Raw genomic sequence first — 23011 nt, forward strand, 5'->3', positions numbered from 1 at the left:
TGAGAAATATAATATACAGTTGAAACCAGAAGTTTACATACACTATATAAAAAGACACATATGCTTTTTTTCTCACTGTCTGACATGAAATCAGACAATCACTTTTCCTGTTTTAGGTCCGTTAGGATTACCAAAATTATTTCTATTTGCTAAATGCCAAAATAATGAGAGAAGGATTTTTTTAGACAATTTTTGTATTACTTTCTTCAAAGTCAGAAGTTTACATACACTAACATTATTATGCCTTGAAACAATATGGGAAAGCCCAAATGATGATGTCATGTCTTTGGAAGCTTCTGATAGGTTTATTGACAACATTAGAGTTAATTTGAGACACACCTGTGGATGTATTTTATGGCACACCTGAAACACACTGCTTCTTTGTGTGACATCATGGGAAAGTCAAAAGAAATCAACCAAAATATCAGGAAGAGAATTGTGGACTTGCACAAGTCTGGTTCATCCTTGGGTGCAATTTCCAGATGCCTGAAGGTGCCACATTCATCTGTTCAAATAATTATACCCAAGTATAAACACCATGGGAATGTCCAGCCATCATACCGCTCAGGAAGGAGACGGGCTCTGTGTCCCAGAGATGAATGTGCTTTGGTCCAAAATGTGCATATCAACCCAAGAACAAAAGCAAAAGACCTTGTGAAGATGCTGGCTGAAGCTGGTAAGAGTGTGTCATTATCCAGAGTGAAACGAGTACTGTACCAACATGGGCTGAAAGGCCACTCTGCCAGGAAGAAGACATTACTCCAAAAGAAACATAAAAATGACAGATTACAGTTTGCAAATTCACACAGGGACAAAGACCTTAATTTTTGGTCTGACAAAACTGAGAAGTTGAAGAGTTGCAAATTTACTACATTAGCTGCAAATCTGCGCGAAAGAAATTGCAGATTTACGAGAAAAAAGTGGGGGAAAAGGCAACTTTTTTCTCGCAGATTCACCACTTCAAATCTCATAAATCTGCATATTTTTTTCTTGTAGATTTGCCACTTTAATCTCATCAACTTTTTTCTCAAAATATCACCCCCCTCCCCCGGGTCCTTATGGGGTTTTTTTTACACATTCTGTTAGTACGTAATATCCTCCAATATTCTCTAGGGTTGAAATTTGGAATTTGCAAGTATTTCAATGAGTGCCCTATTACGGGTTAAACAAAAGGTTAAAATAGACTCAATAAAAGATTTATAAAATAAAGCCATCAGTGTCTTGTCCATATTAAAAGTATTCAATCTACGCAAAAAATAAAGTCTCTGCAGGCCCTTTTTGCAGATTGCAGATGTATTAAGGTTCTTATCGACAACTGTTCCCAGGTACTTGTAGCACTCAACCGCCTCAACAAGTGAGCCCTTGATTATAGTTGGAAAGGTTGAGTGGGAGGTTTTCCTAAAGTCGATGGCCATATCTTTAGTTTTGTGAACATCTAACTTCAGAAAGTGGTTGTCACACCACTCAACAAACCGGCACATGATCGGCCTCTCCATCCTGGAGCAGAATGATTAAAACAGTATCATCTGCGAACTTCAGGAGATGCCTACCATCGTAGTTACTCCTACAGTCATTTGTATATAAAATATACAATAATGGGGACAGGACACACCCCTGGTATTTGTGAATGTGGGACCACGTCTTTCGAAACACATTGGCGACGCTTTTTGTTCTCCCACTGATTTTATAAGTAAAGAGTATGCTTCCCTAAATGTTTTTGAGCCTGCAAAGACTTTGGAAGTACTTCATATTATTATGAGTCTCAAAAACTCTTCTCCTGGCCATGTAGGGAATCCCAGCCTCTTTGATCAAAATTGTAGCTTCTTTAATTATTGAGAACTTAACATTCCTTTTTTTCCATGTCCCTTGAATCAGGTACTGTCCCTTAAGCCTTCAAAAGTGCCAAAGTTATTCTGCTCTTTAAATCTGATGATCCATCTGTATTCTCAAACCATCATCCTATATCAATATTGCCTTGTTTATCTAAAATTCTCAAAAAGCTGCTATACAATAGAATCATGAAACACCTAGAAAAGAACAATACTTTGTTCAAACATCAATATAGATTTAGAAAAAAAAATTCTACATATATGTCTCTTTTACACCTCAGAGAAAAAATGACTGGTGCTCTGGTCTAAAAATCTAAAAATCAGTTTTTATTTATTATCATATTTATAATTTTTATTTCTTTTAGCTATGTCATTTATTGTTTAATCCTGTATTGTATATATCTGTGCATGAGAGGAAGATATGCACGTGTTGGTGCATGTCTAAAGTATAGTTATTATAGGTTTGAGAGGGAGGGTCCCTTATAAGCCCTTGAGGCTTTTTGATCTTTCCTGCACATTTTAACTGTTTATGGTACTGCTCTTTCTTTATGATTATATCTTTGTAATCGCAAACAACAATAAATAAAATAAAAATCATAAACAGGTAAGACAGGTACAGACCCAAGCTTTAAATAGATCTGATATTAATTTAAAATCTAGTTGTTGTTGTTGTTGTTTTTACTCCAAATAAACAATAGATGTGTAAATAGGAAATAGTTAGCTATATCAACTTTATAAGAATATACATAATATGCCAATGTTGTGGTTACATTTTGTTCTACCACCAAATGGCTAATGAATGCAGTTAATGCGGACTTAACATGTTTAATTTGGTTACTATGGTAACTATGGGGACTTTAGCAATGTGTTGATAGATGGGAGACTAGTGACCTTTACAGGAGGAGTTGTGAGGAGGGAGGAGAGTGACAGGGCTGACAGTATTATATACGTAGCAGGGAGGAGCAGAGAGGAGACGCAGCAGTGTCTGTAATTGGAACCAGGAGTTCCCAGCATTTCTGCAGCAAACGGCTTCAGTCTGCCTGGAGGAACACTATTTTTCCAGTGTGCTGCTTTTACCTTGGACATGGAGGGTTTGTCAGCCATCATCTTATTGCTCCAGCTGTCTGTTATGGTAAGTGTCATAATGTCTGCCTGTCTGTCTGTCTGTCGGGGAGTCACAGAAGTAATGAAAAAAGGCTTTAAGTGGAAAAGAGGTACATGGGCGGAAATTTCTTTATCAGTTGATATGTGTATGTACACTGCAAAAGAGGGGTGTCTAAAAACAAGATAAAAACACTAAATCTGAGGGAAATGATCTTGCTGCATGGACAGATAATTTCACTTGACAAGATTTCTTTAAATAAGATTGTTGAATCTAGAAATAAGCAGGTTGAACACTTACACTTACATTTACATTTAGTTATTTAGCAGATGCTTTTATCCAAAGTGACTTACAGGAAAAAAGGGGAACAATCAAGGTATAGTGCAATAAGAGCCGTTAGTGCAGCAATAAGTGCTAGTGAGGATTCTTTAAGGAGTAGAGTTGTGGTGTGGTGCTAGGAGAGAAGATGCTCTCTGAAGAGCTGGGTCTTCAGGAGGTTTTAAAGGTAGAGAGGGACGCCCCTGCTCTGGTAGGAACTGTGCGTTCCACTAACGGGGAACAAGAAATCCAAAGAGTTTGGATTTTCTTGGACGAACAGGTGGCAGAGCCAGGCGCCGTTCACTGAAAGAGTGTAACGGTTGTGAAGTAGCATATGCCTGTATCAGGGAGTGCAATTAGCTGGGTGCAGTGCTGGAGCCAACTTTTTTAGGCAGCATTAGAGATTTGAATTTAATGCGGGCTGCAACAGGTAGCCAGTGGAGCTGGATGAGCAGCGGAGTGACATGTGACCTTTTGGCTGGTTGTAGACCAGGCGCGCCGCCGCGTTCTGGATCATCTGAAGCGGTTTACACTTAAAAAAGAGAAATTAACTCGTACATTACTAACACTTCTAAATCTAAGGTTTTTTATCTTGGTAAGAACCAAATAATTTGCAGTGTATGTATGAGTTTGAGAAAGTTAAGTCATTTAGTTCTTTAATGTGAAAAAAAAAACTGTAGCCTTAGAGTACGTTCACACATCTGGTAGTGCAGACAAGACATCAAAGTGATATTCTTGGGTCAAAGTTCACTTAAGTTCATTGTTAATTTGTAATTAAATACTGTAAATTGGGCAAAGCAAAGTGTTTTTCTTTCTGTAATCCTGCTGATTAATAAACCAACAAACTGAACAGCAAACATAACCTTGGTAGAGGTTATTTTCTGGTCCAACCTGATCTTGAAATAAACAATAGATACAGTATGTAAATCATCCAGACAGGCATGAAATCAAACCGGTTTCATGCCCACACTGTCTTCCCCCACGAGCATAAGGAAGTATCTCCTTACTGTAAGCATGTTTTGAGCTGACGATGTCCATGTACTGTGTGCCAAAAAATGTTTTTTAGTTGGTTTAAACGGAGAAAAAAATATGGAATAAGAAGATAACAAGAAAGTAGCAAAAGTAACCGTTTTAGATCTACATGAAAGTTAACACTTAGAAGAAGTTCTAGTGCATCTCATTATGTCATTCATCATATGAATAACACATTAACTGTCACTCTGGTGGCACTCACTGCCATCTGAATGTCTCTACTGTAGAGGATATTGTAGCAGTTAATATTAATTGATAATTAACTGATATATTTGTTCAAAATATGTATTAACAGTAATGATTAGCTCTGAGGCATCATCACCACCATAATTGGTGCATAAGGGGAGTAACTAATAGAGTTTAAGACCAAATCACCACCCATCACAATAATATTTTATTGTCAATTATTTGATATAGTCCCATTATGTGAAGGCTGCTACTGACCTTTTGGCCCATACAATGTTGACCTAATGTTATATACGCAAACAAATCACAGGATGGAGGATTTCATAATGATGAAATATTTATTATCAGGTTAAAAGATTTAAGGCCACATCCTGAGGGACAGCTAATGACACACACACACACACACACACACACATGTTATGATGTGATTTATTGAAATCTACTTGGAGTTATGGTTACTGAGTGATGGTTTGAGATTCTTCATATCATCCATAATGCATAGGATATACTGGATCTATATAAACTCCTCAAAAAAAGTTTGGCAACGTTATTTCGGTCTATTGATTCTGCCCTTTAATAATGTTAATGGTGTTGTGGTTAATATCATTGGATAGCCTGATTAGTCACCATGACAACAAGGTACAAGTTGTAAGGATCGCACAATCGTGAAATGGTTCATGCCCAAAAAAATGTGCCAAAATCCGCTGCAATATTCCTGTTGGTATTCACTTTTGTGAGTTGCTTAGTGGATTGGATGATTGCACTCTCCAACAGTGAAGCAAGGGTGAGGAACCAGTCTTCTTATCAATCAATCAATCAATCAATCAATCAGAATTGATTTATATAGCACTTTTCATACAAGAGAGATGCAACACAAAGCGCTTTACATGAAAAAGGATAAAATAATAATAATAATAAAAAGATAACGAAACATAGAAACAAACACCCTCCACCCCACCCATCTTCGCACCCATCCTATTTAAAACAAAGCACAAACTGAGGAACTGAGGAAGCTCCATCTCAACATGGAGCAGTGAAGAAACACTGGAGGCAGGTTAGAAATAAATTAGATAAAGGATAAAGTAAGATAAAATAAAATAAAATAGGATAAAAATATCCTATTATATATATATATATATATATATATATATATATATAATAAAAAAATAAAATAAAAAAGTAAAAGTCAATAATGACAATGGAAAGTATATATATATAAAATAAAAAGCTAGATAAAAGAGATAAAACAATAAATAAATAATTAAGAACTAGAGCATGATAAAAATATATATATAGAAATAGACTAATAAATAGTAGCAAATACATAAATAAATAAAAGAGAAGATGTAATAACACTAAGATGCATGAGCAGAAAAATCTCTCTCTTAGGGTGTTGTCTTCCTGGGACGCACACTTCACGGTGTGTTTTTGACTTACAACAGTCTTATGGAGCTTGGTCCTAAGTTTGGAAATGGCACCAGGGCTGACACCAAATAATGCTGCCACCCTGCAACACCAGCTTCCAGTTGCCCTATTGCATGGGCATTATCCTGAAGAGACAAATATGTCATGTTGATGCTTGGAGCACACAAATACAACTTTAGTTACAGGACTCATGCACACAGGTGCTGTCAGTGTCAATCAGGTCACACACCTGAAGCTCAAAACAAGAGTGATACCAACAAAAGAATATTGCAGGGGATTTTGGTACTTTTTTTTTTGAGGGGCACTGCCCACATGTTTAGCTGTGTTGCGCTTTTCATGAATGTACAATCCTTACAAATTGTACCCCGTTGTGAAGGTGACTAATCAGCAGTTGTGGAAGAAGTATTCAGATCCTTGAGTTAAGCAAAAGTACTGATACCACACTGTGGTATCACTACTACTACTCCACTACAAAAAAAGTCCTGAATTTTATCAAAAGTAAAAGTACCCATTATGCATAATGCACCCACTCAGATTGTTTTATATATTCTTCATATGTTACTGGATTATTATTATTCATGTAAGCAGCTTTTTTATTTCTCAATGCAGGGCTCATTTTTACTACTTAATATACTGTTATGAAATGTCTTATCACTTTAAATGTATCATGTATTTCAAGTTGAATCTTGACCTGAAAAGTAACTAAAGATGGTAGCTAAATGTAGTGGAGTAGAAGTAAAAAGTTACATAAAATGGAAATACTCAAGTAAAGTACAGTACTTGAGTAAATGTACTTAGTTACATTCCACTGCTGCTAGTCAGATTCCCCAACAATATAAAATACAGTACAAATTGCTAGTATTAAAGGGGAGAAATTATTGGAAACATTATTTCAGTCAAACTTTTTTTGAGGAGTTTATACATAAATATTATACGTATACATAGTATATACACACAAACACACACACACACACACACACACCTTTTCAGGGTTGGTCATTATCATGCAGTTTTGGTCCCAACATGCACTTCAAAACAAGAATTGTTATTTTCCAGAAATGTACTGTTTTATTTTACAGGGTTTTTCAAATATATAGATTTTATTTATTATATACTATGTTACTATATATATTATAATATTTACTACCGGTATGTTAAATTACAGTGGATTTGATGTAAAAACACTTAAAAAATACACATCATTTTGCTGATTATAAAATTAAGGCAACTTTCTGTTTTCTTACAGAAAAACGTTCAATTTAATGTAAAAAAAAAAAAAAAGAAATAAAAAGAAATCGCAAAACAAAAACAAAAGTTCTGGCAGCAAAAGTTGCCGTCATTCTCAAGTAAAATCAAATTATTAGAGAATAATTCACTCAAACTTTATGCTAATAAGCCTTTTTGAATTTAACTTAAAAAATCTATACATATATTTTAAAAGCAAAATAAAATCCAAAGAAACATCATGCGCAAACATAGTTCAACCTGTTAATTCAATTCAATTCAATTCAATTCAATTTTATTTATAGAACGCATTTCATGCACAAGGCAGACTCAATGTATACATAAGTACAGTTTAAAAAACAAAACAAGACAACAGAAAACAAACAAACAAAAACAAACAAAATTAGAAAAAATCAATTACAAATGAATTGAAGAGTGCAGGTAGACAAGCTATGCCATATTCACCACATACACATTTATTTACTCACACATGTGCACCCACTCCCACAACCACACATGCACACACGCACGCACACAGTTCAACCGAATGCTGTTGAAAAAAGATAGTTTTTTTTTTATTTTTTATAAATGGCTACTGATGTGGCATGTTTGACTGTGTCAAGCAGGGTGTTCCACTTTCTTGAGGCATAAACACTAAAAGCGGCTTCTCCTTCTTTGGATCTGGTGTGAGGTGTGTGTTAAGTAGCAGAATGTGAGTATGGAAATGGTGGAGCATGGGATATAATATGGAAAGAAATGATTATATAAAAGCTCACTGTTCCTTCGCTGGTATAATAAGGCTTCTCAGGAAACAGCCTCAGGGCAGCAGACTGTTGGAACCTGCCTTATGAGTCCACAGCTCATCTCCATCCTGACCGTCATTCTACTCACAGTCAAACTCTTGAAACTTTCATCATAAATCAAACTCTGTCTCCCACCTCTGGGCCGAAAAAGAGACCGGGCAAAAGTGTCTGTACATGTTGGAGCTCATGGGCTAATGAGTCAGTAAAATATATTAATACATAATCCAATATGTTCTCACATAAACATTTTGGCATTTTGTGAATAGATTTTTCTCATTAACAGTTGTTCCCTCAGGGCCGTAGTGAGCGTGTGAGTGTGGATGCAGTTCAGTGCATGAATCATCTTTAATATCTTTAAGCCTGCAAACATCAAACTTCAAATTTCTTTGTGATTGATAATTTGGATGTAAATCACTTACTCAATAAGTTTGACATACCTGCAATTAGATTGTACAAGTTTTATGCACAGTAATTAAAAAACAACAGTACGTTGGAGAAGCCTAAAATTTTAAGCCATCACATTATGTCTGTAGGAGAGTGATGGCTCGGCATGTGCGATGTATTCACAAATCGGACAAACGGTATTGTCCATCACCAGGGCGTAACTGGTCTAATTGGACAGGATGAAAACACCTTTACCATATACAATGTTTGCCATCACTAAACATTATGTATATCTAAATCAACATGGTCTCACAGGAATCCGTGAAATAGCCACGGATTTGCTTAACTCAAAATCCGTGGAATAGCCACGGAATCACTCAAATTTCCATGAAACTGACACGGATTTCGCTACAATGCAAGTTAATGACAGTCTCTGTTTAAAAATGACCCCAAAATTAGACGGCCTTTTCTTTCAAAAATTTTGGAGAAAGTGGTCGCTATAGCTCACTGCCATAAAAAATGAATGACAGATCATTTCTTGTAGTTAAATGCAAATAAAACAGAAGTCCTCATTTCTGGCCCTCCTGGTCTTGTCCCAAAGATAATGGATGGTCTTGGATCTCTTACCTTGATGGTTTAATCCTCCATTAGAAATGCAGGTGTCAATATGGACTTAATGACTCTGGGTCAACATGTCAACTGTCTGATTTGCTCTTATTTTGTGTGGCTGAGAAACATTGTGAAACTCAGGCCCGTTGTGTCTCAAGCGGAGATGGAAATTCTCATTTATGCTTTTGTATAGTCCCGTCTTGATTATTTGAGTGGACTTCCAGAATTCCATCACTAGAAACCCCAGTGTTATCTGTAGTCACCCCAATTGCACTACAAATATCTTTAGGAGCATGTTGAATATAGTTTTAATGTTATACCGTGACCCTACACATGAGCTTGGTGGTTTTCATGAGCCAGTTGTCATAGTTGCACAAACCCAACACAGTAAGCTGAATCAATATTGAAATATCATATCACTTAATTAGGTCTCTACTGGAATACTTTGTTACAAAACAGCATGCAATACATTGGTGATGCTGTGTGGCAGGAAAAATGCTGCATTACTGTGACTGGATATAATTGTGTGACCTATGATTTACAACATATCATTTCCCTGGAAGTTAGAGCACCTAGAGAGGTTAAAATTATATGACAACATTACCTGGGGACCTTAAGAAATGGAGCATTTCCTTTTTGAAAATGAAGTATTTCTTTGGGTTTGATAATTGTTGGAAATATTTAGGATAATGTTAGTGGGCCTGCTTAACAAAAAAATATACATATAACAGTTTCAGTTTTGTTTGCAACATTTTATTGCAGAATACAGATTATACCTTTAAACAGTGTCAACAGCTGTTGATGAGAAGACATGTCATGACTGAGTCACATGCAGACATGGCACAACACGTTCATTTGTGTGAATGGAAGCTGTAGGATGTATAAATTACAGAGAGAGTGCCTGACTTGTGTGTATGTATGTTATGTAGAATGAGTGACCTGAATGCAGACAACAAAGTTACATTGACACCTTAACATTGACATGGGATGAATGTCCTCTTCTCTCTGCAGCTGTGGGGGTGTTTGGGAGGTGATGGAGCTGATGTTTCACCACTCAGACGCCACAAGAGGGACTGGATTGTTCCAACAGCGGCACTTAAAGAGAACCTTGACTACACAAAAGAAGGTTATGTTGCCAGGGTAAGAAGTTGCCCATTCATCACATCATATCTCTGTTTGAACAGTATGTATCTCCTATCTGGTGCAAATGCTTTGTTTGCATGTCTCTACCACTATCAGGCAAAAAAAAGTGTGATTTGTCAAAAGCTTTTACCCTTCAGACTGTTTCCTCCTGTAAGTGTACTTCACCAGTGTTTCTGTCTGTGAATAACTTAGACTTGCAGTTCAGTTCAGTCATGGATACATTAACATGACAACTGAACCGAACGACAACCTTCCCTCGAGTTATGAACCAGAGTGTGTTTTACTGGTGTTTCTGAGCATGGGAAACTGCATCGTGAGTGTATCTTAAGGGCTAAACATATTAGAACAGTACTTGCGTGCGGAAATTATTAATGTAATGTGGAACTACTTTCAGACACACACCTTAGTGCTGTACAGGCGGCAACCTCCGGGTCTGAGCAGGGAGGCAAACCAGGAAGTGCCTTAAGCTGCATTCTACCGAAAATTTCAGCAGGGGGTGCTAAGTTTGGCTGCAGTAAGATTTCTGTCCATTCATTTCAATGCAAAATGAGAAAACTTCTCACTTGATTTATTACCTCAAAAAATTTGACGTTTTGTTCAATAAAATGTCTTGTTCAGCGTTTGGTTGGACTAACAGACACTCCAAGGAGTCACTGTTCATTTTTCTGAGTAAGTAACATACATTTTGTTTTTGTTTTTTGCTAGCCAAAACTAACATCCCAGTTAATGCTACAGTTAAAGCTAACATGAATTAGCAGCGACTTCTCTCAGTCAGGTTGAGGTGTAGAGAGGCGTGTAGTCAGTGTCGTCAGATCCCTCTCACTCCTCCAAAATCCAAATATGGTCTGCTCCGCGTACAAGATGCCATTCATTTCCCATTACAGAGGCAAATTATATACTAATCTCAAAATAACTTTTTTTAAAAACTTTTCCTCAGAGGGAACCCCAGTAGTTTCGATGTTCATGCAGTTGCAGTGGTATTTTAAATTCTGATTTAAAAAAGTTTTGATTAACAAGCTGCCATTCACTGCAGCATGTACATTTTACACCCCTCTTTTACACCAATATTATTTCTTAGATGATAAATAGACTGCACATGTATACCTTTTCTAGTCGTTGCGACCACTAAGTGATTTAACACTGTAGGCTGCCCTACACCTGCTACCATCAGTAAACCATTTACACAACCAGTGATGCAGACTTGTGGTTTAGTATCTCGCCCAAGGATACTTCGATATGTAGACTGGGATTGAACCACCGACTTTCTGATCAGTGGATGACCGATCTACCATCCGAGCCACAGCTGATTAATAATCTGAATGTGTAAAGTGACTCGTGGGGTAGCTACTGTTTCTCTTTTTCTGTAAGTCACTTTGGATAAAAGCGTCTGCTAAATAACTAAATGTAAATGTAAATGTACTGAGCTTTAAAACAAATAAAGTACATTATTTTCCTCTGTGGAATGTATTAAAAGATTGGGTAACACTTTATATTAAGGTCCTTGTAATTAACAAGTAATAAGGCCCTTGTAAGTCCTTACAAGATGCTTATTAACATTATTGTGTGTTTATAAGCTTATATAAGTGTTAATAATGGCATTACAAACACCCATAACCCACCCATTATGTCTTTGCCATGCCTTTATTAATCATATTTTGTTTGCTTATTGATATTAAAATATACTTTATTGCTCATCTATTATAAGTTAACTATAAGTTAACTATGCTTTTTGCAACTACCGGATCTAAAGCGAGAACAATGCCTTATTACTTGTTAATTAATGGTTATTAAGGACCTTATTATAAAGCGTTACCAAAGATTGCTATGCTTAGCTACGCCACAGCTACCCATCCTGTCAGCTTAACCACTTGTTTCACATAATCATAGCTTTTAGTAAGGCTGTGTTCAGCATCAGCAATAACAAAACATTTAAATAAAATCACATATAAATGAGTCAAGAATAAAATATTGATATCCTCTTGCAAAAAGCTCATATGTTTATGCATTTGTTTTTGATCTTTGCACACTGACTCACTGCAATAGGAAAATAAAAGTGAGACCTGCATGACAGGACAGGAGGACATTGAAAAGACATATGAGGACTTTATGAATCATTCTAATTTTATTACCTTTGGAAACACACATGCAGCCTAGAGACATAGTAAAGGTGGAGACAACTCCACTAGCACAAAATGATTGCCAGGAGACATTTAAGTTATCACACAAAATAGTGCTCATGTTCAGGCTTGACTAATCCATATTTCATGAAGCATAGTTTAGTGAAGTGAGTTGGATTGTATGTATGATTCCTGTCTTATTTGAATCTGTTCAATCCAACATGGATGGGGCACACAGTATACATACAGCATTCATTGTAGAGGCGGATGGTAATCACAGTTCAATGCAGTACTAATGGCTTGTGTCTAGGGTTGTCACGATACTAAAATGTTCAACTCTATACCGATACTCAGGAAAATATTCGATACTCCATACCAGTTTCGATACCACAAGGATAAAAACAAAGACCCCGAAATTTAACAGAAATATTTTTAATAACAAGAACAATGCAACATGTAAAAATGAACATAACCACAGGTTAAATATTTATAATAAAAAACAGTTGTGCAAAAAGAAACTGCAACTATGATAACAAGCTTCAGGTCCGAGGTAGTGCAAAAAAATAAATAAATACCATAAACAATAACAATTAGGACAATATTTTTGGCTGTGTGTGTTGCTGTTTGGTTGCAGGTCGACTTTTCTCTGCTTCACTGAGAGAAAATAACACTTTTCAGTCACCAACATTTATGTAAACTTATTAACTCTATGCTTATGTATACTGACAATGTGTCGATTAACGTAATATGGGCATACTATGTGCCTGATTTATTTATTACTAATATTATTTTTTATCGATACTTTTGAAAATGAGTATCGTATCCGGATACAATGTTTTAGTATCGATACTTTTTTGAGTATCAATACTTTTGACAACCCTACTTGTGTCAGATCCAAAATTCTTATATAGACAGTAAACAGTAAGCTTGTAGAGGTGTACAGTGCCTGACTGTAGAAGCCAGTTATGTTTACAGTAAAAAAAAAAATTATTTTCTAGATTGACATTCAATGTTAAAAAGAAGTTGTCATTGAAATTACTTTCCAATATCATTGGGCCTCATTCACCAATATATTCTTAAGAATCTTCTTAGATTCTTTCTTAAGTCCTTCTGAAGAAGATTTCTAAGAAGACCCTACGTCAGATTCATCAACGTGTTCTTAAGCCGCTGAATTGTTCGCAGCCTTGTTCTTAAATTGATGAATGCCATCTCCTCGTAAATTGAGCGTGCCTGCCAGGTGAGTCTAATTAACATAGGATTAGCATAGGTAACCGCCCATTAATGCCCATAAAAGGGCCCATAAAAAGGACTGCAGGGCCGTGTCTAGACGCCACACAGAGGAAACAGCAACACAATGCCTAAAGCAAAACGTAAATCCGTTGGAGCACAGGTAAAACGAAAGTTGGCAAGCGTTGGCACATTTAATTTAATTAAAATGAAAATTGAAAAAAAAAATGAAATTAATAAATAAATACATAAATATGACGGAAATTTCATTGTAATGTATTTTATTGAACTTAACAAAAGAAGACAACACAACCATGCCAACATGTCAGCACTGATAGTGCTTAAGAGTACTCATGAGTGTTCGTAGGATTTGTTCTTACTTGAGAAAAACCCTGGATAAGAAAAAAATTCATGAATGCCACAATCTTCGTACAATCTTCGTAAGTAGGACTTAAGAACAAATTTGTTCTTAAGAACGGTTTGTGAATGAGTCCCAATGTTCTTCTCAATGTTCTAGTAAAAGAGTTATTTCTCTTCAGTTTTCTCCAAAGAACAAACCTGTACCCCCAGACTGGTCTCCCCCAGGCAGCAACCTCCTGGTCTGAGCAGCGAGGCAAACCAGGAAGTGCCTTAAGCTGCATTCTACCAAAAATTCCAGCAGGGGGCACTAAGATTGGCTGCAGAAAGATTTCTGTCCATTCATTTCAATGCAAAATGAGAAAACTTCTCACTTGATTTATTACCTCAGAATTTTTTTTAGGACAACACTATTAATTAATTTTAAAAAATGAATGATAAAAATAAGTCAGTCATTTGAGTCCAAACAACTGGAGTGTGTGCTGACATATTCACAGTTAAAAAAAAATATTCTTGGTTAACAGTGTACACCTGTTCTTGTTCACTTTTTTTGTCACTTTGAGCATCACATGCAGAAGTTCAGACTTCAGATTAAACCATTAATGTGAGGTGGGAAACACTGAGTGTGTAATGGATTGTGGTCATTTAAAATTCCCTCATTGTGTTTTGATTGTCATGATCATTCACAGATCAGGTCGGACAAGGACGAGCAAGACGTCCTGTACTACAGTCTACGGGGTCCTGGGGCCAGTTTAGACCCAGTTAACCTGTTCGTTGTGGGGGAGGACTCTGGATTGGTGTATGTTCGAGGAACACTGGACCGAGAGGAGAGGGAAACGTACATTGTGAGGACACAACTCAGCACACTCACCACTGTTTCACATCTGCTCACTAAAACACAAGCAGAATTTCTCATTTTAAATGTTATTGAATTTAGGCTGGGGTTTTTTAACCTGCTGTCCTTTACAGTCTCTGTGACACTTCTACACACAGTGGCTTAAACTTGAAGCAAATCAACATCAGCAAGAGCTGTTTATGGCAGAGAAATTAAGTCAAACATGCTAACATACTTTAATGTGAAAGAGTAACCTTATTTTTCTCTTCTCACAAACAACTAACAGAATTTAGTCTGGTACTGTATATGACAGAACCCCAGTCTTCTGGGTAAGAGATTTATCCACCACCATGATCTACTACTAGCTTTCTGAGAAAAAGAAAGTAATTTCTCCCAAGTGCTCAAGCAATGGGTGGACGCATGCCATCAACATTACCATGCAGGCGTAAACTTGCGGTAGGCCAAGTTGCTAGACTCTGCATACCATTTAAAAGGTGTCTTGGCAATGGAATATGCTGAATACCGAACTCAACCACATGACTGATGCAAACACAACAACAATTCTATTTTAAAATAACCATTAAAGTTGGTGTATCTGCTCAGTGTATTGCATGCCAGGCTGTGCATTAACCCTCTAGAGTCCATGAGACCACCTACACATCATCACATACCATCTACACTGTAATTTCCTATCTTTCTATCTATCTATCTATCTATCTATCTATCTATTTATCTACATTAGTTCTTCATGACGTGAAGACATAAAAATGAAGCAACATCGAGCCTTGCCATCAGCTTCCCTCTAAAGTTCTGGCTTGAAACTCCATGCCAGATTTTTTTTTAAATTATATTTGGCCAAGTAAAACCTGAGATAATGTAAGAGCTAGACATTATCCTCATTTTACCTCTTATATGTAATATTTGCAACCTGTGTTCATATTGCAACATTTAGAATTCTGTGTATTGAACTATAATTTTCAAGATCAGATTTTATGTTTTCCTTTGTTTCTTTTGGGTTCAACATTTTTATCAAGTAAGTCAAAGTTGAAAATTAATTATCAGGACATATAGGTGAGGTAACGCTGAAAAAACTGATGGCATGGTAAAGATTTTTTTTACAGATTTTTTAAAGGACATAATAGCCGAAGATTTCAGAGGGTGAACAATGCAAAAAAATTAGAATATCATGAAAATGTTCTCATACATACATTATATAAATTCATTATGCATAAAGTGAAAAATTTCAAGCCAGTTTTTCTTGTAATTTTGATGATTCTGCCTTAGAGATAATGAAAACCCAAAACTCAGAAATTTAGAATATTGTGAAGAAGTTCAATATTGGAGTCCACAGTCAGTGATGATTTGGGGTCATGTCCTCTGCTGCTGTTGCTCCACTGTGTTTTCTGGAGTCCACAGTCAACGCAGACGTCTACCAGGACATTTTGGAGATGCTGATTTCTGACCTCAAGTTCATTCCTTAATGTTGCTACAACACAAAACACATCATTCACATAGTTTCAATATGCAGTTTGTTGTTATGCTGGCAAGGATACTTATCCTGTCCTGTTGTCATGTTGTCTTTTAGTCTTTTAGTTTTTAGCTCCAGTCTTCCCTCATGGGGGCCTCCGCACTGGGGGGTGTGTTGGGTCTGCCCGTGGGGATGTGGTCTTTGAGATTCCCTGGGCCCGGGGGACTGGGCGACTCTGCACCATGTGTGGAGTCCGCCCCGGTCTACCCAGGTTCTGGTGGTCTCTGTGACGTCGTCCTCTATGGCTGTGGGCTCTGCCGCCTCTCAGTGTGGATGCTCCCACAGGTTGCTTTTTCCTCATCTGGATCCTTGGTGCCTTGCCATGTCTCTACACTGTCAATCAATATGTGCTGTGTGTGAGTCTGTGTGTGTGTTTGTGTGCATGCATGACTAAATGCAAGTGTGTGCATGTTTGTGTATGTATACTTACAGATTTGTGTGTGGGGGAGGGAAGGGTGGGTTTTGTCATTTTTATTGTTTGTTTTTATTCTTATTTTTTTTAAAGCACTTTATGTTGCATTTTTATGTATGAAAAGCGCTATATAAATAAAGTTTGATTTGATTTTGGTTTGAAGGACGTTGACAATCTATCACGTCGTCTATGGCTTATTGACAGACAGCTAGCAACACATAGGTGTAAAGTAACTAAGTAGCCTATGTTTACTAGCCAAAAATATTACATTAACTGAGCGTGCACAGGACATTTTTGAGTGTGAGCGAAATGTTTGTGTCCAAGAAGAAGAAATGTGAGCACAAGCATGTGATTTTTTAGTTCAAGCAAACATTTTGAAAGAAAGCAGCAGAAATCTGAGTGCGAGCACAAAATGTGAGCATGAGGAGAATGAATCTGAGCACGAGAAGGAGCTGTGTCACTGAAAAGGAATAAAATCATGCTCTCAAACTGAAAATCTACGCTCTTGAATAAAGATAGGATATTTTTTTTTCCATAACAACAGAGGAGCCAGCAAGTGATTGCTGGAGTCTTTTTTTCTGTGGCATTGTTATCTCATCAACAATTAATAAAACAGTAACCCTTAATCACTCTGACAGATCCTTGTTTAAGCCACTAAGGCCTCCTTTATTTCTGAGGTATACCCCTTATTCTGCTGCTCGTCATCACTTCTCTCCGGATAATGTCCCGGATGTGTAGCACACAGATGGGTGGTTGTTGTTTTTTTTTAAATGAGCCTGCTTTACATGTTCACTCTATTACATTTTTTTGAGAAATATGTATGTTTTACAGCATTTTGAGTTCCCTAGTTACAATTTGCTTTAATACTTTTTCTTTTTTTCTATTATTTTTTAATATTGTAGATTAATACGGAAGAAAATCAAAACCATGAGAGAACACATATGGAATTATGTAGTAAAAAGTGTTAAACCAGAATATGTTTTATATTTAAGATTCTTTGAAGTAGCCACCTTTTGCTTTGATGACAGCTTTCACCTGGAATGTTTTTCACTTAACAGATACGCCTTGCCAAGACTTAATTTGTGGAATTTATTGTGTTTGTGAGCAGCAAAGCATAATGTGGCTACTTTGAAAAATATAAAACATATTCTGGTACTGTATATACGTATCTGAATACTTTATTCACCACCATGTGCATGTTTGTGTGTGTATGTATCTGTTCGACAGCTGACAGGAATCGCCAGACTTAGTAACGGAGATGTGGCTGAATCCAGAATAGACCTGAAATTCGAAGTGGAAGACGAGAATGATAATCCACCTGTTTTTGGCCCTGTACCTCCAGCTACAATCTATGAGTCCAGTCCTGCAGGTAAAACACGTTTCTGCTACCAACAGCCAATACATACATGCTCATATAAATTACTTTTGCTATTACTGCTGAAAAAACAGGGAAATGAACCAAACTAAATTCAGCACATAGAACAATCCATCAGTCTCTTCACAGGTTATGCCCTGTTGCGCCGGCAGACAGAGAGAAAGAACTGTTCTGTGTGAACTATAGATGCTGCACATGCACAAAACACAACAACTAAATTCAAAATCAGAAATTTAAAAACTGAATTCTTTGCCGAGTATGTTTTAATATTTGCAAAGAATGTCTGCAAAAATTTTGACGGCCTGCTGGAGTTTTTCAATACAGCCACATCCTGAACTTCCTATTAAGATATAGTTACTTTACTATGACTACTTGTACTCCTGGGTTTCCTGTTAAGACACAGTAACAGGCTTTACTCAACTTGCTTTGCAATAGTGATGTTTCAGTTGCGAACAGGCCAGTTCAAAGAGCTTTTAAGTGAATGATGCAACCTGGTCTCACAGGAACCCGTGAAATAGCCACGGATTCGCTTAACTCAAAATCCGTGGAATAGCCACGGAATCACTCAAATTTCTGTGAAGCTGACACAGATTTTGCTACAATGCAAGTTAATGACAGTCATATCCCGTGGCTATTCCAACATACAAAGTGATTATGTACATTCACTGAGGGAATATTTAGAAAATAAAACATATATTTCTCGCTAGAAATGTGATCAAAATCCATTTTTATGCAGAAACTAAGTCAAAATATTGATTTTTTTCACTAAAAATGAGGAACTGTCCGCCATGTTTTTTGTTCTGACCGCCGGGACCTTAAAAGTCACGTGACTTGGAACAAACCAATAGGAAAAAATATGAACTTGCATTGTAGCGAAATCCGTGTCAGTTTCACGGAAATTTTAGTTATTTCGTGGCTATTTCACGGAATCCTGTGAGACCAGGTTCGAATGATGGGAGCCGGCTCACGTCTGACAACGAGCCGTTCTTCTTTCTTTCTTTCTTTCTTTTTTTTAGCAATGGCATCTACAGTATTCATCTTGAAAAAGCTGCTAAATGTTGTCTCCCTCTGCTCTTTGTCCAGGGACTCTGGTTGGGATAATCCAAGCTACAGATGCAGACAAGGCGAACTGCTCCCATTCAAAGATTGCTTACAGTATTGTGAAGCAGGAGCCCTTTGATGGGAAAGACCTCTTCTACATAGACAGAGAAACCGGATCCATCTACGTCTCAGACAACAGCTTAGACAGAGAGGTCAGACAGATACCGGTGCTGGAAACATTTAGCTGTAAATCTGGAACAATTGAAATGATTCAAGTTTCATATGTACATGAATCATAAACCTCTGTTTTCCACAGACACAAAGCTCCTACATTCTAACAGTTAAAGGAATTGATCTGAACGGAGCTCCTGACGGTAACACAGGCACTGGGGCAATTCAGATCACGGTACTGGACATCAATGATAACGTACCCACACTGGAAAAAGACCAGGTATGTAATGTAACTTTGTTTCCAGAGAAATATTGTGATAAGAGATAAATTGTGTCAATGACAGATAAAGTTACTTCTTCAATTAATGTTTTACCAATGCAAGTTGTTCTCATGAAACGATTTCCTGTGACAAGTAATGCACTGGAATATGTAGCTTTCTTATCAAATTTGTCCAGTGATGTAGTTTATAAGCCATATAAGTCCCTGTAGGGTGGCTTTCTGTGGTGTTTTTTCCTAACCATAACAAAGTAATTTTGGTGCCTAAACTGTCAAGACTTAACTCAGGGACAGGGACTCAGAAGCAAAACTCAAAAGTCGGTAGTAAGGTCAACACAAAAGCTTTACTTGCAAAAATCAAACAAAAGACGCTCACAAAATATAACAAAAAAATACTCACTAAGGTGGCTACAAAATACAACTAAATGCAGACAGTATAAGGACACATAACCTGGTAATTCCTGGAGCCTGGCAAAATACAAGACGAACTGACACAAGACAAAGGGAGACAAGGACTATTTATACATGAGGGAGGAGAACACACGTGAGACGAATCAGGGACTGGGGAGACAATCACAGTGGAGGGAAAATAAAACAGGAAGTGAAGGACAAGACTAGACATGAGTGATTATAACTTGACGGTAAAGTGCTCAACAGAATTAACAAACTTTTGACATGACATAACCTCACCAAAACGTTTCATTTCATAATGTTTAAAATGTGTTTAAAACACATGGGGTGTCTGCCCATTGATCGGAACGTTGCTGTTTCAATCCCTGACCTACATATACATGTCGTAGTATCCTTGAGCAAGATACTGAACCCTGAATGGCTTCCGATGCCGCGTTCATTGGTGTGTGAATGAATTCCCAATGGTGGCAGGTGGCACCAGTGTGCTCTGGTAGCCTTGGCCACCAGTATGAATGTGTGTGTGAACGGGTGAATGAGCTGTAGTTGCAGTTTCTTCCCAAAATATTGAGAGTGTTTCTAAGTCTGAAGAAAAATGCAGCAAGCCGGTGTGATCAATAAAAGCCTTTAGTTACGTGCACGGAGAGAGTTTTCAGCAATCTCTGCCCACAGAAGAAACTTTTTACCTTTTATACAAACTTTCAGTCTTACATGATCAAAGAACAGTAGGAAGTTACAGATGAAGTCATTTACTTAATGTAGTTAGCATACAGGGACCAGACATTGCAGAGTAGTGAGAGAAACTTCAAAGAAACAATAGAAACCTGGATTGGGAACCGGTTTAGATACTTGTCATGCAAATCAACTTCAGTAGGCTTGTCTGCCCATTTGTCCATGAGACATGATTTAATTCACTGTGCTGTTAATGTGTATTGTTTAAATATCAAGAATCGAATACTATTTTTCCACAGAGCGCAGTCTGTAGTGTAAAGCACTTTAGATAAAAGCGCATTAAGCACTATTAACGCATAAAGTGCATTCATTTTTGTATGTAATCATACAGACCCTTTTCATGAGAATATGTTGACCAATGTTACATAGACTATCTTTTTTTTTATAAAATAATATATTTTGGAGGATTCATATAGATGGGGATAAACCCTGGAAAATCACTGGCTACATGTTTGTTTCAACTGCTAACTAATAAGCTCTATACCTCACGTAGAAGTGGAAAGTGTAAAAATGATAGTTTGCTGTATTGCAGGAGTTCGCTGGGGCTATAAACTTCATGGTAACTTTTGCCCATTTCTTTATTTTTTATGCTAAGCTAAGCTAACAAGCTACTGGCAGTAACTTCATATAGAAAATATGGAGCTACAGATAACATAGCCACATAATCATGAGAGTTATATTGATCTTGTCATCTCTCTCTCTCTGTCACAAAGCAAATAAGTGAAAAATAATTTCAAGCTATTCAGTGTGATAATTGTGAAATGAAAAATATTTTTTTGAAGTATGCAGGTAGCATTGTGGAGAACACAGCCGATGTGGAGGTCATGAGGTTCAAAGTGCTGGATGCAGATGAGGATAATACTGACAACTGGCTGTCTGTTTTTGATATTGTCTCTGGAAACGAAGATGGGATATTTAGCATAAAGACTGATCCCAAAACCAATGAGGGTGTTCTGATGCTTGAAAAGGTAACAGCCTTCTACCGTACAGTACGTCTATAATTACATTAATGAAATGGGAAACTTATTAGGTGAAATGGGAAAGCTAAAGGGGCAAGATGCACAAGGGCAGTTTTTGACTTTGGTTCTTTGCAGAATTTATAAATACATAATAGTTTGTTTCATTCATTTCTTTTTCACACTGATAAATCATTTTTTCATTTTTTATTATATATGATATATGTTATATATAGGGTATGTATTGTATATTAAGAATATGTGTCTTATATTTATTTATACATATCAATAAAAATCAGGCTACTATTTTTATACATTTTTTATTTTATTATATTTTTATTATATTTATATTTTGGGTTACCAAAACATTATTTGAAAGAGTAAACCGGTGTTATCTGTTTCTCCTTTCAGCCTGTTGATTTTGAGACAAATCCTGGTATTAATCTTGGAGTTGTAGTATCCAATGTTGCCCCAGCTGCGGGGGACGGAGGCAGTGATGGTGGAGGTGAAGGAGATGGAGGAGGAGGAGGAGGAGGAGATGGAGGAGGGGATGGAGATGGAGATGGAGATGGAGGAGGAGATGGAGGAGGAGATGGAGGAGGAGATGGAGGCGGAGGAGGAGGAGGAGGAGCCGGAGGAGGAGCAGGAGGAGGGGCAGGAGCAGGAGCAGGAGGAGGAGCAGGAGGAGGAGCAGGAGCAGGAGCAGGAGGAGGAGCAGCAGGAGGAGGAGCAGGAGGAGGAGGAGCAACAGGAGCAGGAGCAGGGACTGGTGTGGGCACTGGTAAAAGGCCAACCAAGAGAAGGCCAAAAACAGGCAAACGTTACCCAGTGAGCATCGCGGTGCTGAACGAGCCTGAGGGAGTCGCCTTTAAACCAGCAGTGAAGCCGGTCTCTGTTTCCGAGAACCCGGAGGAGATTCGATTGATGGAGGTGATTGCTGTCTTCCCAGCCACTGACACTGACACTGGAGAGCTTGCAGAAAATGTTCGGTGAGACAAACTCAATTTTGACGTGTTACTGAAATGCTGCATAAATGCATATTTAAAAAAAAAAAGAAAAGTCAAATCATTATCCTAAAACTCGAAGGGCATTCAGAGAGAGCAGATCGCTGCCAAGGCCGTGCTCTTTTGCGCAATGTTAACCTTTTGACTTTGGAGGGCGTTCACATTTTTCCAATCATTCCAGCATCACATGGATAAAGCACAAATGCCCTCATCTCACAATGTTGAGGAAAGTGAAAAATATCTATTGTGATTCTGATCCACCCCATTTAATTATTCCCTGGCTGTTATGTTTATAATTCAGTTTAACATTTTGTTCAGGAAATGGTCTATATTTTCCTCTTGTCATTAAATGAATGAATGAAAAAGATATACATGTATACCATGCCACTAGTTTGGTTGAAAATGACACTATACAGTATCTCTGTGTGAAGTTTTATAGATAATCATCAGTAAGGACCAATTGGCTCACTGCTGGGCCGCAGACAGAAATATGTGTAAATATGTGTCATCGGATTT

General features: G+C 37.3%; 1 protein-coding gene across 1 annotated transcript in view; it reads left to right on the plus strand.

Annotated features, from left to right (window-relative positions):
- Nucleotides 1-23011, plus strand: part of LOC131977810 (desmoglein-2.1-like) — a 37898-nt gene that overhangs the window by 7360 nt on the left and 7527 nt on the right. Inside the window, exons 2-9 of the mRNA XM_059341254.1 lie at nucleotides 9924-10052; nucleotides 14446-14601; nucleotides 17759-17900; nucleotides 18990-19159; nucleotides 19264-19398; nucleotides 21318-21503; nucleotides 21903-21968; nucleotides 22155-22480. Coding sequence (XP_059197237.1) covers nucleotides 9924-10052; nucleotides 14446-14601; nucleotides 17759-17900; nucleotides 18990-19159; nucleotides 19264-19398; nucleotides 21318-21503; nucleotides 21903-21968; nucleotides 22155-22480 — 1310 coding nt within the window. The remainder of the gene's footprint in view (nucleotides 1-9923; nucleotides 10053-14445; nucleotides 14602-17758; nucleotides 17901-18989; nucleotides 19160-19263; nucleotides 19399-21317; nucleotides 21504-21902; nucleotides 21969-22154; nucleotides 22481-23011) is intronic.

The sequence above is a fragment of the Centropristis striata genome, chromosome 9 (genome assembly GCF_030273125.1).
Source record: "Centropristis striata isolate RG_2023a ecotype Rhode Island chromosome 9, C.striata_1.0, whole genome shotgun sequence".
NCBI classification, from domain to species: Eukaryota; Metazoa; Chordata; class Actinopteri; order Perciformes; family Serranidae; genus Centropristis; species Centropristis striata.